At 51.6% G+C, this 12,677-nt stretch overlaps 1 protein-coding gene and 1 pseudogene across 6 annotated transcripts in view; both read right to left on the bottom strand.

Moving 5' to 3' along the window:
• ODF2 (outer dense fiber of sperm tails 2) overlaps window positions 1–12,677 on the bottom strand; it is a 34,184-nt gene that overhangs the window by 11,709 nt on the left and 9,798 nt on the right. For 5 of the 6 annotated variants that reach the window (XM_028107794.2, XM_028107796.2, XM_028107797.2 and 2 more), the window contains 9 exons: window positions 11,714–11,884; window positions 10,700–10,860; window positions 9,774–9,903; window positions 9,045–9,176; window positions 4,321–4,392; window positions 2,885–2,956; window positions 2,647–2,763; window positions 1,752–1,937; window positions 1,233–1,342 (listed from right to left, as the gene is read on the bottom strand). In XM_028107794.2, the coding sequence (XP_027963595.1) occupies window positions 1,233–1,342; window positions 1,752–1,937; window positions 2,647–2,763; window positions 2,885–2,956; window positions 4,321–4,392; window positions 9,045–9,176; window positions 9,774–9,903; window positions 10,700–10,860; window positions 11,714–11,884 (1,151 nt within the window). The remainder of the gene's footprint in view (window positions 1–1,232; window positions 1,343–1,751; window positions 1,938–2,646; window positions 2,764–2,884; window positions 2,957–4,320; window positions 4,393–9,044; window positions 9,177–9,773; window positions 9,904–10,699; window positions 10,861–11,713; window positions 11,885–12,677) is intronic. The other variant, XM_028107795.2, reaches the window with a different exon arrangement.
• LOC114212948 (U2 spliceosomal RNA) lies at window positions 8,370–8,570 on the bottom strand (annotated as a pseudogene).

Below are 12,677 nucleotides of genomic sequence, written 5' to 3'. Positions count from 1 at the left end.
CCTGAAGACAAGAACCAGAGACGGGGTCCCTTCCCAACTCTCCATGGCCCCCCTTGGATCTTTTAGCCCAGCAGGTCTTCAAGTTAGGACAGAACTCCCAGGCTGGGTAGTCAGGGACACCCCCAGACATCCCTCTCCCTTCTTCACACGTGTGAATATTTCCCTCGCACAGGCGGGAATGCAGTGAATGCATACAGCACAAAGGGAAAGAAGTCATGCTCTCACGTGCCCTCACCCTCTTCCCCTCCCCCCGTCACTCAGCAGGGCTGTAGTCCAGCAACAGAGACCACGGCCCCACAGCAGCATTCTGGCTCGCAGATGCTTATCTTGACCACAGGCCCGAAACAGAACCTTGACAGTGTGTGCTCTCAGGAATGATCAGTTACAGTTCATTCAGCAAATACGTGCTAAGCACGGAGTAGGCCCAAGCAAACACATCATGTTGGTTTAGCCTGCAAACTCCTCCTCACCCTTAGAAACCCAGTTGAGACTTCCCTCCTCAGAGCCTCTCTTCCCCGACCCCTCTCCTCTGTACCATGTATCCTCCTACCCTCATTATCAGTTTCCTCCTACCAGACCGAGAACCCTGGGAAGGTTGCACCTGGCCGAGGGCCCAACACATAGCAGGTTCTCCGAATGTTTGCTAAATTGAGTTGAATCCAGCAAAAGACACTTCCTCAGCTAGCAACCCTGTGACCGGTCCAGAACCCTGGGAGTCCAGGTCTCTGTAGCCTGGTGTTTTCTACTAGAGCACAGGGTTAACTCCACGAGGGCAGGGAATGCATCTGCCTTGTCTCTGTGGTGACCCTAAAGGCCAGCACCCAGCCTGGTAGAGAGCAGATGCTCAATAAATATTTTTTCAGATGAATGAATACATGATTATAGGTGACACTGAGAACGTCTGAATGGTCACTGGTCCCCAGTGGCGAGAAAGGTGTGAGTTCAGTCCCCTACCACTTGAGACCACTTTTGCCCCCTACTCTGACCTACCAACTGCTGGGCCAAACAGCTGCTATCACCAGGCAGACAACAGAGAGGAGAAAGGGCCATTTCCAGCAGCTCCCAGCCCTCTGTGAGCAGAGAAGCCGGGCCCCTCCACAGTGCAGCCCCTGATGGGCGAGACCACACAGCAGCCATGAGGGCGCTGGGCCCCACCTCACGTTGCCAGGCCCCTTCCACCTGTGCACCCGCTTCCCTCCATCAGCCCACACGCCCTCTCCTAACACACGTACTCATTCAGGACAATAATTTCCAGCTCGAGGTCTCCTTTGTCTTTCACAACTTGATTGTAGCGGCTCCTCCATGATTCCAGAGTGGATAAAGCTTCAGCAACATAAAGATCCTGGGAACATGGGACAACAGGGCCCGTCAGCCCTGAGGTGACAGCGCTGAGGCCGAGGGAGCTGGGTGCTGGGCTCACCCTGGACGGTTCCTCACCCCCACAGTCCCTTTCCAGACAACACCAAGGGTGACCGAACCCAGCTGTAGCTTCTAGATTTCCAGCAATCACACATGCGCTTTACGTGCACATCCTTCCTTAACCAACATTCCACGCACCATATTGACGCAGGCTCAACTGTCCCCTCCAGCATCTCCAGCCAGCCGCCCACCCTGCTTTCACCCTTTTACCCCTTTACTCACCCTCCCCTCCCCCCAGCACAGTCACCCTTTCCACCATCAGCATCCCTCTGATCACAGCCTAGCCAGCCACAGGCCTCCACCCCCAGCCGCCCTCAGGGAAGGCCCGCCACCTTATCAGCAAGTTGCACGTGCAGCTGCTCAGCATACTCCTCACTCTTCTCAGCTCGTTCCTTCTGGGCTCGGATGGCCTTCTTTAAGGTTTCTTTGTCTCGGTCTCCCTTTTGCTTTAATTCCTTCAACTGCTCCATGATGGCCTCCACTTCTGCCTTGTGCTGGTTCCCACTGCGCTCCAGGTTCTGGGAGGGGAGGGCCAAAAGCAGGTGGGGGGGGTTGGAGAGAGACAAGAGTGAAGGGGAGAGAGGGGAATGGGGACCAACAGAAAGAAGGGGTGAGGAACAGGGAGAGAGAAAATGGGTCACCAACTGTGTGGGGGCTCAGGGCTCTCCAAATGCAGGCCAGGGACAGGGGCCGTTCCCAGCACCCCATGGCACCTCTCCAGATCGCTGAACCCACTGGGTCTGAATGTTAGGACAGAACTCTCTTCTCGAATTCTTCCTTCAACTCCAGGTAATGTGGTCTGAAGTATCTCTCAGTCACTCAGGAGAGCTGTGACCTCAGAGGGAGGTCCCTGGCTCACTTTGGCAAGCGGCATTTGAGACCACCCCCTCCCCAGGGGGGAGTTACAGAACCCAAGGGCCTAAGGGATTAAGTGATTGGCTCTGGGTCAAGGCACCAAACCCGGTCACTGCAGGGAAGGGCACTCAGGGTAAGCCCAGCAGCCAGCTCCCTCGGCCTCAGTGCTGTCACCTCAGGGCTGACGGGCCCTGTTGTCCCATGTTCCCAGGGTCCACTGCTCTTGCCACTGTCCCACAGTATCTCTGAAGCAGAAGGGCACTGGCAGCAAGCACCCCATAAACCGTCGGGGCAAAGCCTTCCTGAATGCAGCTCACTGCCTTGGGACTGCCACGCTCCGGCCCTCCGCCCCACTGCAGTGCCGGCAGGTACCTTGATCTGCATGCACAGGCGACTGTTCTCTGCCTCTTTGCACCGGAGCTGTGCCTGCAAATGCCCACGCATGGACTCCATGGATTTAGAAAGCTCGGATGCTGTCTTTGCTTGAGCCTTTGGATAGATGGAGAAAGTGACAGAGCCAGCATGTGAACGCATGTTTCCAGTTCCAGTGCCCACTCTACATACGAAGTTCTACTAGCTCGTAAGGAGAAACAACTGTCAGGGATGGTACCTTCTCACATTGTATTTCCTGCAGTAGCTCTTCTACCTCCTTGTCTTTGTCTTGCAGGAGTAACAGCAGGCGCTAGAGAGAACACACACGGTCATGAACTCCCGGGGAAGGGCAAAGAAGCCGGGCCCGGGGGGGGGGGGGGGGGGGAACAGCCACTCCTATGAGTGCTTGGCCACCAGGGCCCAAGGTCCAGAATACACCAGACCATGTCACAGAGATCCTGGCCGGAAGCACCCAACATCTGTGTTAAATATTTAAGACAAAAGACATGTATTGATCTTGCAATTTAAAATCATGTGAGGGGCGCCTGGGTGGCTCAGTCAGTTAAGTGTCTGACTCTTGCTTTCAGCTCAGGTCATGATCTCAGGGTTGTGAAACTGAGCCCCGCAGCAGGCTCCACACTCAGCGGGTGTCAGCTTCAAGATTCTCTCCCTCTGCCCCTCCTCCAACTCACACATGCGCTCTCACTCTCTCCAGTAAATAGATGTTAAAAATACATAAATAAAATAATGTTAGCTGTGGAAAACTGAAAAACAAAAAAAAATGCTAAAGAATCCCCATAAAAAAAAAAAAAAAATCCCCGTAGTCCCCCAGCCAAAAGAACCACTGTTAAAACACATTAAAAAGTCTCATGCGTACGTTGTTCCATACGTACAATCCCACCACATTTACCATAATGTGATTATATCTTCTACTTCTTTTCAAACAGCAGCTTAAAGTTTCAATTTACTGGTGTATCATGATTCGATTCCTAGCCTTTCAAGCTGGGGATACAGACTTAGGCATTATCCCCTTCATTGCCAAATCTCCCACTGTGGTATTTGGAGAGGCACTAAGGGCCAAGGGCCACACCTTGGGAAACATGGCCTCCATCTTCCTTCTCTCTTGGAGACTCATGTGGGCATTAATACCTCAAGTGCTCCAAAAGGTTTTGGAGTTAACCCAGTGACCTTTTTGTATAGGCCAGCCAGTCATTTCCCAATTTATCTGGCCTCGCATCACTCCCTTCTTTTGTTTCTGGCACCCATTAACATCGTGAGGAACTTAGGATTCCATGAACAGACTTTGGAGTGTGCTGCCTTAGGAGAGATTCCTAGAATTGGAATTGCTGAGTCAAAAAGTCTGAACCTTTTGATGGCTTTTAATCCATAATACAAATAAGGCAATTCAAGTAACAGACTCTGATGGTTAATAAATCCAGCAGCAGCGGCAATATCCCTCATGTTGTGTTTAGCATGGTGGTTCAAGCCCCCAAGTGACCAACTAGACAAACCGAGTGGAGCAGGCAGGATAGGGGACATCAGCCCATCTCATAGATCATGAAATTAAAACCCAAAGAAATGTCAGAGCGAGGCACCAGCGCGGCGGCATTGGGCCAGCCCCTCTGCGCACTGTCGCCTGTAAGCCACTAGAGCCGGCAGGGGGCGCTGTGTTACCGCTTTCTCTGAGTCCGCCTCGGCCAGCCGTTTGAGTAGTGCTCCTTGTTGCTCCATCAGCTTTTCCGAATCCTTCAAGGGAAGGCACAGCGAGAGCCAAGTGGTTAAGCAATGAACCCAGATGTCTACATCCCTTCTGGATTCTCTTCCTTTTCCAAAATTTGTATTTCCAATTATAAGAGTCATACATAAATTGCAATCTCATTATAAAATATTCAGTGAACCAGTAATGCTAAAGTCCCCTCATCCACCTCCAAACCCCATTCCACTGTTTAGTTTAATGAATGTCCTGCCCACCCTTTCTCTATGCATTTATATATAGCTACACCGAGAGATACAGTATCTTTTAGGGGCTGGGGGGGGGGAAGGGATCTATGGGTGGTTTTACCAAAATGGTAACATATTATATTTTTGTGCTACTACTTGATTTTTAAATTTTTTTTAAAAGATTTTATTTATTTACTTGTGAGAAAGAGCGAGCACAAGCAGGGTGAAGGGCAGAGGGAGAAGCAGACTCCCCACCGAGTGGGGAGCCTGACGCAGGGCTCGGTCAGGACCATGTTAAAGGCAGATGTTCAATCAACTAAGCCACCCAGGCGCCCCAACTACTTGATTTTTTTTCTTAAGTTTTTTTTTTTAAGATTTTATTTATTTATTTGACAGAGAGAGAGAGCACAAGTAGGCAGAGCAGCAGGCAGAGGGAGACGGAGAAGCAGGCTCTCTGCTGAGCAGGGAGCCCGATGCGGGACTCGATGCCAGGACCCCAGGACCAATGACCTGAGCCGAAGGCAGATGCTTAACCGGCTGAGCCACCCAGGCACCCCCGGACTACTTGATTTTTTAAAAACAGCTTAATTGAGAAGCACCTGGCTGACTCAGGGGGGGTGGAGTGAATGACTCTTGAGATTACTTAAAAATTAAAAAAAACTTTGGGGCGCCTGGGTGGCTCAGTCGTTAAGCGTCTGCCTTCAGCTTGGGTCATGGTCCCGGGGTCCTGGGATCGAGCCCCGCATCGGGCTCCCTGCTCAGCAGGAAGCCTGCTTCTCCCTCTCCCACTCCCACTCCCCCTGCTTGTGTTCCTGCTCTTGCTCTCTGTCAAATAAATAAATAAAATCTTAAAAAACAAATGAATGAATGAATGAATGAATATAATCTTTAAAAAACAAAAACAAACAAACAAACAAACCGGCCCGCCTGGGTGGCTCAGTCACTAAGCGTCTGCCTTCAGCTCAGGTCATGATCCCAGGGCCCTAGGATCGGGCCCTGCATCGGGCTCCCTGCTCAGCAGGAAGCCTGCTTCTCCCTCTCCCTCTGCCTCTCTCCCTGCTTGTGTTCCCTCTCTCACTGTGTCTCTGTCAAACAAATAAATAAAATCTTTAAAAACAAACAAACAGGGATGCCTGGGTGGCTCAGTCGTTAAGCAGCTGACTTCGGCTCGGGTCATGATCCCAGGGTCCTGGGATTGAGCCCCACACTGGGCTCCCTGCTCAGCGGGGAGTCTGCCTCTCCCTCTGCCCCTCCCCCCCAACTTGTGCTTGCATGTTCTCTCTCTCAAATAAATAAAATCTTAAAAAACAAAACATAAACCTTGCCATTTTTACCATTTTTAAGTGTAAAATTCAGTGGCATATAGTACGTTCACAACGTTCTGCAACCATAACTACTTGCTAATTCCAGAACATTTTCATCATCCCACAGGAAAGCTTGTACCTGTTGAAGTAATCTCTTTGTCCCCCTCCCCCAGCCCCCAGCAACCACTAATCTGCCTTTTCTCTAGCATGCCACTACATTTTTAACCTCTCCCCATGCATAGCCTCTGGGCAACGGGGCTATTCATCATCAGGTTGCACAACCGCAAACATTGTAGCAACGTACGGTGCTGGGCTGGGCCCGGACAAGTGTCTTTATAGGGTTGATACCAAGAGGAGGAATGACTGAGCCAGGTTTGTGAGCTGAAATGACCTACAAAATGCCTGCACGGATGTGCATGGCCACAAGCAGGACAGGAGGGCCCTGGGCAGCAGGCCAGTCTTTGCCAGCAAGACTCCTGCTGTTTTAGCTTGCATTTTTCTAACTACTCATATGTTTATCAGCCACTGAGTTCCCTCTTCCCCTAACTGCTGCTCCCCTTGCCCATCTTCCCAACAGGCTGTGTCTGTGAACCTTCTGTATTCTTCCCTAGCGGGGGGCTCGCCCTCCCTTTTCCTCTCAGGCTCACAGGTTCCCTTCACAAGCCAGGACAAGACAGGGAGCAGTGAGAAGCCAGCATCGTGGTTTCCAGCAACAGGGAGGCAAACACAGGATGAAAGCTTAGGCCTGATGGGGCTCCCACTGCCCTTTATGCCATGTCTTCTGAGCTTCCAAGGGGACACCACACAAATTTAACACAGTCTCACCAAATCCCCCATTCTAAGGAGCCACGTACTACCACCACCCCCATTTTTAAGAAGAGGAGATCGAGGCTGCGAGAAGTGAGGTGAGCTGCGTGAGATCACACAGCTGGAAATGGCAGAGCTGGGCCCTAAGCCAACTGACCCCATTGAGTGTCCCTAGCAAGCACCGAGATGAGGGGTCTGTCCCAAGTGCTACATGGGCAGGAGGAAATGAGAACCTGGACTGAACATGGAGCACCTGCTGTGGGTGGGAGTCCAAATTGGCTGACCCTTCATCTCCAATGGGAGATTCTAGGATTCCAGGACAGTAGAAGCTAAGGGGTCAAAAGGGAAAAAACTGGGTAGAAGAGGTTTTGGGGAGCCACGGTCCCAGGACAAACAGCAGCAGCACCTACCACCTACCACACACCAAACACCTATTGGGTGCTAAGCAGTATGACACTCCCTCATCCATGTCCTCACATGACGCCATGTGGAAGATGCTATTCCCATTTTACAGGTGGGAAAACTGAGACCCAGAGAGGTTAAAAATTGCCCACCCAAGAACACTGAGCCAGACATTAAACAGGTATTAATGATTTTAAGAGGGTAATTTAGCTGTAACTAATAAAATTGATAGAAATATATTCTAGAAACTCTTGGGTATACCAGGATAGTGTACATGAATACCCAAAATAACACTGCTTGTAATAGCAAACTGAAAATATGTTTCCATCCACAGAAGAGAGGTAGTCATTGTGGTAGTCATTAAAATGGAACATAGTGGTGAAAATTAACTACCTTAGGCCTCAGGGATAAAAGTGGATGAATCTCAAAAATACTGAGTGGGGGCGCCTGGGTGACTCAGTCAGTTAAGCGTCTGATTCTTGGTTTTGGCTCAGGTCATGATCTCAGGGTCCTGAGATCGAGCTCCGCGTAGGGCCCTGCTCAACAGGGAGTCTGCTTGGGATTCTCTCTCCCTCTCCTTCTGCCCCTCCCCCTGCTTGCTCTCTCCCTCCCTCTCTCTCTCTCTCTCAAATAAATAAATCTTTGAAAAAAATATATTGAGTGAAAAAAGAAAACTCAGAATAATATGCATGGAACCATATTATTTATGTAAAGTTTCTATTATGTCATGTATACGTGACAAAGATGATCAGATTGGAGATAAAGGATCCCTCTGATAAGCTTATCACCAAAGGAGACACAAGAGGGATGTAACTACCTGGATAAGATTTTGTTTGGAAAGCTGGCCAGGGCACACACGGTTCTATAGTACTTATTTAAACACTAATATCTGGGGAGCACTTGGCTGGCTCCATCGGTAGAGCATGTGACTCTTGATCGTTTTGAGTTCAAGCCCCATGTTAGGTGTGGAGCCCACTTAAAAAAAACTAAATAGGGGCGCCTGGGTGGCTCAGTCAGTTAAGCGTCTGACTTCAGCTCAGGTCATGATCTCAGGGTCCTGGGATTGAGCCCTGCGTTGGGCTCCCTGCTCAGTAGGGAGTCTGCTTCTCCCTCTCCCTCTGTGCTCTCCCTCTCTCTCTCAAATAAATAATAAATAAATAAATAAATTCTTTTAAAAAACATTCAATAGGGGCGTCTGGGTGGCTCAGTTGGTTAAGCGACTGCCTTTGGCTCAGGTCATGATCCTGGAATCCCGGGATCGAGTCCCACGTCGGGCTCCCTGCTCAGCAGGGAGTCTGCTTCTCCCTCTGACCCTCCCCCCCATGCTCTCTCTCTCTCTCTCTCTCTCATGCTGTCTCTCAAATAAATAAATTAATAAAATATTAAAAAAAGAACATTAAATAAATAAAAATATTAAACTGACAAGAACAGATACTACACTTGAATTTAGCCAAAAAGCCGAGACGTAATTAAATAAAAATATGAAATACTAATTTTTTAAAAATCTAAACAAGAAGTTGACAATGCTAAAAAACAAAAAACAAAAAACAAAACACCATACTACAGTCTCTCTTTGGTTTGAGCCCAACAGGGAGACAGCTATTTATACCGTTGGTCTTTCCAGAATCATTTGCTAACACAGAATATCATCAGGAACCCATCTTCTAAGAAAACAAAGCGCTACCCTACAGTTGGCGTCTGCCGGCCCCGAGCCATCCTCTGTTTAACCAAGGGCCAGGCATGCCCCTGACGCCTCAGCTCCTTCATGCGCCACCAGCTCCAGCTTCAACAATGAAGGCAGCATCCTCTGCCGGGTGACCAGCACTTCACGGGAAGACTGGTCACGTCTTTCTATGGCCCTCTCAGGTCGGGCGCGGAGGGTACCTTTCTGTCACGAGGAACGGAGGCTCAGAGCAGACAGGCCTGCAGAGGCCAGGAGCTCACCTCTTTGCTGTGCTGTTCCCTCAGCAGGTCTCGGAGGGTGCGGTTGGTCTCTTCAAATGTGCTCAGCTTCTGCAGCAGAAGTTCCTTCTGCCTCGTTAGGGTGTTGATGTCCGTGCAGGTCATTTGTTTCTCCTGGAAGATAGCAGGCAGTCTTACAAGGTACACGGGGAGAAGGGAGGAGGCGGCCGAGGCAGGCCCCTCTTAAGGGGTGCTGGTGCCAGGAAGCCCAGTAAGAAGCCCTTGGCTGTGTACAGGACCACAGGGGTCAAAGGCAGGCTTCCCGGAGGAGAGGAACCTGGAAGGATGGGGGCGGGAACTGAGTCAGCTGAGAGCAACAAGTGGGGAGAAGGGCTGGGGAGCTCAGGGCAGGCAAGTGAAGTTAGGGCAGGCTTCCTGGAGGAAGAGGAGGAGGGCGACACCTGGTGGCCGATACTCGCAGGAATCAAACTGTGACACTTGGCAGGAATCAGACTTAGGCCTTGACCCACTGTGATCCCAGGAGACCCATGATGAGGTCTCCTCAGAGACCCTGGCCACCAGAGGTCATCCTCGAGGATCAGGCCCTGGAAGTGAAAGTGGGGGTGGGGGCTGAGGAGTTAAGTGTGCGCTCCCCTGGCCTGGAGATGTCATAAAGTCAGCCTGATGACTGCGTAAAGACCCCTCCCCAGCTTGCAACTTGCCTGCCTCTGGGCCCAGTCCCAGGGCTGGGTGGTTCTGCCTGCCACCTACCGTCTTCAGCTTCCCGATAGTATCCTTCAAGGCCATGACTTGCTTGGCAGCAGCAGCCCCATCCATTTCAGCTTCTACCAGCTTGGACATGAGGCACTCCTTCTCCTGCTGGAGGTGTTTCTTCTGAAGCCTGGGGCCAGAAAGAATAGTGCTCTGTGAGCCCTCCCAGGCCCCGGCCCGCTCAGAGCTCTGAGGCTCGCCTCACAATGCCCTGCGAGGCTCATCTCCTGGTCAGGGAACAGTGAGAGAGGGGGAAGGAGGGCTCCTGGAAGGCCACCTGGGCACCAGAGCAGGGCCTTCATCGCAGGTGACATTATGCCATCCGTGGCCCTGCTTGCCTCTCAGCCACTAGCATCACCTCTGTCCCCAGCCTTCGCCACAGTCTCGTAACCACCACCTTCAAATCCACTTTTGAGCCATCCATCGCACCCTTCACCCTGGAGCCACGTCTGGCCCCACCACTCCCCGCTTTGAAAACCTTTCCATGGCCCCTCAATGCAAACTCCTCAAAGCAACTGCTAAGAACAGCCCCTGCCAAGCTCCACGGCCGCCCTGCCCTCTGCCCACCCCTCTCCTCACTATGGCCCGCTTTCCAATTCCCAGTCGCGAACTCCTCCCTTGGGGCTTTCACTCGTGATCCTACATGCCTTCTTTCCCAGCGCCTACTGCCTAGCTTCTAACCATCCTGCAGGGCTCTCCTTAAACGTCACTCGTTCCAGAAGCTTCCCTGCCCCCACTGCACCCTGTGGGGTCCTTGTCCTCCCTCACAGCGTGAACCGGTAACTAGCTTGTGGCTGGTGAACAGCCGTAAGCCTGGGTACACTGTGCCCCGGGGACGGCGCCTGGGCCTGCCTCCGTCGCTTTCCGCTCCCAGGGCCTGCGGCGGCTGGGCAGGAGAGACATACTCGGGGGCAGGGCCGCCTTACATGGTGAAGTCCTTCTCCTCCTTGATGCGCTCGATGTTGTGCCTCAGCACCGTGTTCTCATGCTCGGTCTCGGCCAGCTCGTGGGCCACCTCCTCCAGCTCCTCCTTGCGCTCCTCCAGGAACCTTTTGGCCATCTGGCGCTCACCCTTCTGCATCTTGACCTGTGCGGGAGCATGCAGGCAGGGGCCACTGAGGGGAGGCTCCTTCTCGGCCACATGGCTAGGCTCGTTGCTTTGGACCAGTTAAGGGCGCCTCCGGTTGACAGATACACAGGTACTTAGGTCCTGTTGGGCACAATCTCAGTCAATCAGCACAGAGATGAGGGACGGACACTGTTCATCTCATTTCCTTGTTACTGAGGTACGGGTACAGAGAGAGCCCAAGTGACCGACTTGCTGGTTGGGGACAGAGCCAGGATACAAACCGTGGTTTGCTGGCACACCACAGGGGAGATGTCACAAAAAGGCCCATGCTCTGCGGGCTTTGGAGAAAGGGCTGTTGCCAGGCAGCCAGCCCGAGGCTCTCCAGGTGGGCCCATGAGCCCCGAATGCAGGGCAGGGGATTAAAGACACAGGCCACGTCAGCTGTCAAGACCTGAGTCTTGATCCCGCCCAAGGACACAGCCTACCAACTGACGACAAACTTCCTTCACCTCTTTGGGGCTTTGTTCTCTTTCCAACCTGCCGTGTAAAAATGGGGAACAGAGCTCCCAGTGTCACAGTCACGTCATCTCCAAAATGGGGGCGATACCCCCACTGGCTTCATCTATCACTGTGACAAGTCAAACCAGGGCGTCCATACAGAGCACCAGGTGGGGTCAGAGTCAGGCCCTGGGCTAAGTGCTCAGTGCCCCGGGGCTACCTCCTCAGAGGCATCTGAAGCCCTGGGCAGCCTGCTGAGAAGGGCGGGAGGCCCACAGGCGGACAGCCCCAAGGAAGCAGGCCACCAGGAACCGACCTGGGCGCTCTGTCACACCCTCAGGGCCCTAGCTACTCCAGCCCCCACCTCCCTCACCTCAGACTTGAGACAACCAACCGCGTTCATTAGACTGTCAATCTTCTTATCGTAACGGTTCATTTTACAGTGACCCGAGTCATCATCTTCTGTAGAGAGGTCACTTAACCGCATCACCGAGACCAGCTTTTCTGAAGATGGTGGCGTGATCTCCAGACAATGAGGTGGATTCTGATGCAGAGGAAGGAGACACGTGAACTCATAAGGCAAGGCCGCAAGCATCGGTTCCAGCGCATCTGCTTGTCCACTGGAGGCGAGAAGCGCTAAACCACTGAGGGCCGGCCAGAGGGACCCCAGGACGGACAGTGCACCAGGCCTTCTCGATGGAACGTTACCTACCCACGTTTACATGAGGTTTCTAAAGATTCTCTACCAAGAAATAAACCTGTGTTACAATGTCAAGTTTAAAATAAAGGATAGAACAGACTGGCAAAAATAGTAATACCCCACGTTGGCAAAAGTTTGGGGCAAGAGATGTTTTCATATACCTAGGGTAAAAGGGAAATAAGTCAGAAGCCTTTTAAGTGAATATGAATGTGTGACAGTGGATAGTTGCGAGTAACACAAATCTGCTATAAAAGGTATTTTAGGGACAAGTGGGGAAATCTGAGTATGCACCAGATACATAATAATAAGAAATAAAGTTTTTAGGACTAATCACTGTTATTCTGGTTACGTAGAAAAATATTATTAGAAATGCATACTGAATAATTTAGGGGTCGAAAGGGTATGATGTCTGGAAAATATTTATTTAAATGCATCAGCATAAATACATATTTTTTAAATCAAATGCGTGTGCCCTGGGGCGCCTGGGTGGCTCAGTCATTAAGCATCTGCCTTCGGCTTGGGTCGTGATCTGAGGGTCCTGGGATTGAGCCCCGCATCGGGCTCCCTGCTCAGCAGGAAGCCTGCTTCTCCCTCTCCCATTCCCCGTTTGTGTTCCCTCTCACTGTGTCTCTGTCAA

This window comes from Eumetopias jubatus, unplaced genomic scaffold (genome assembly GCF_037043125.1).
Source record: "Eumetopias jubatus isolate StellerSeaLion01/CBP00866 unplaced genomic scaffold, mEumJub1_p1.0 scaffold_15, whole genome shotgun sequence".
In the NCBI taxonomy this organism is placed as follows: domain Eukaryota; kingdom Metazoa; phylum Chordata; class Mammalia; order Carnivora; family Otariidae; genus Eumetopias; species Eumetopias jubatus.
Note: the sequence above shows the minus strand (reverse complement) of the source record. Positions and strands in the feature narration are given on the sequence as shown.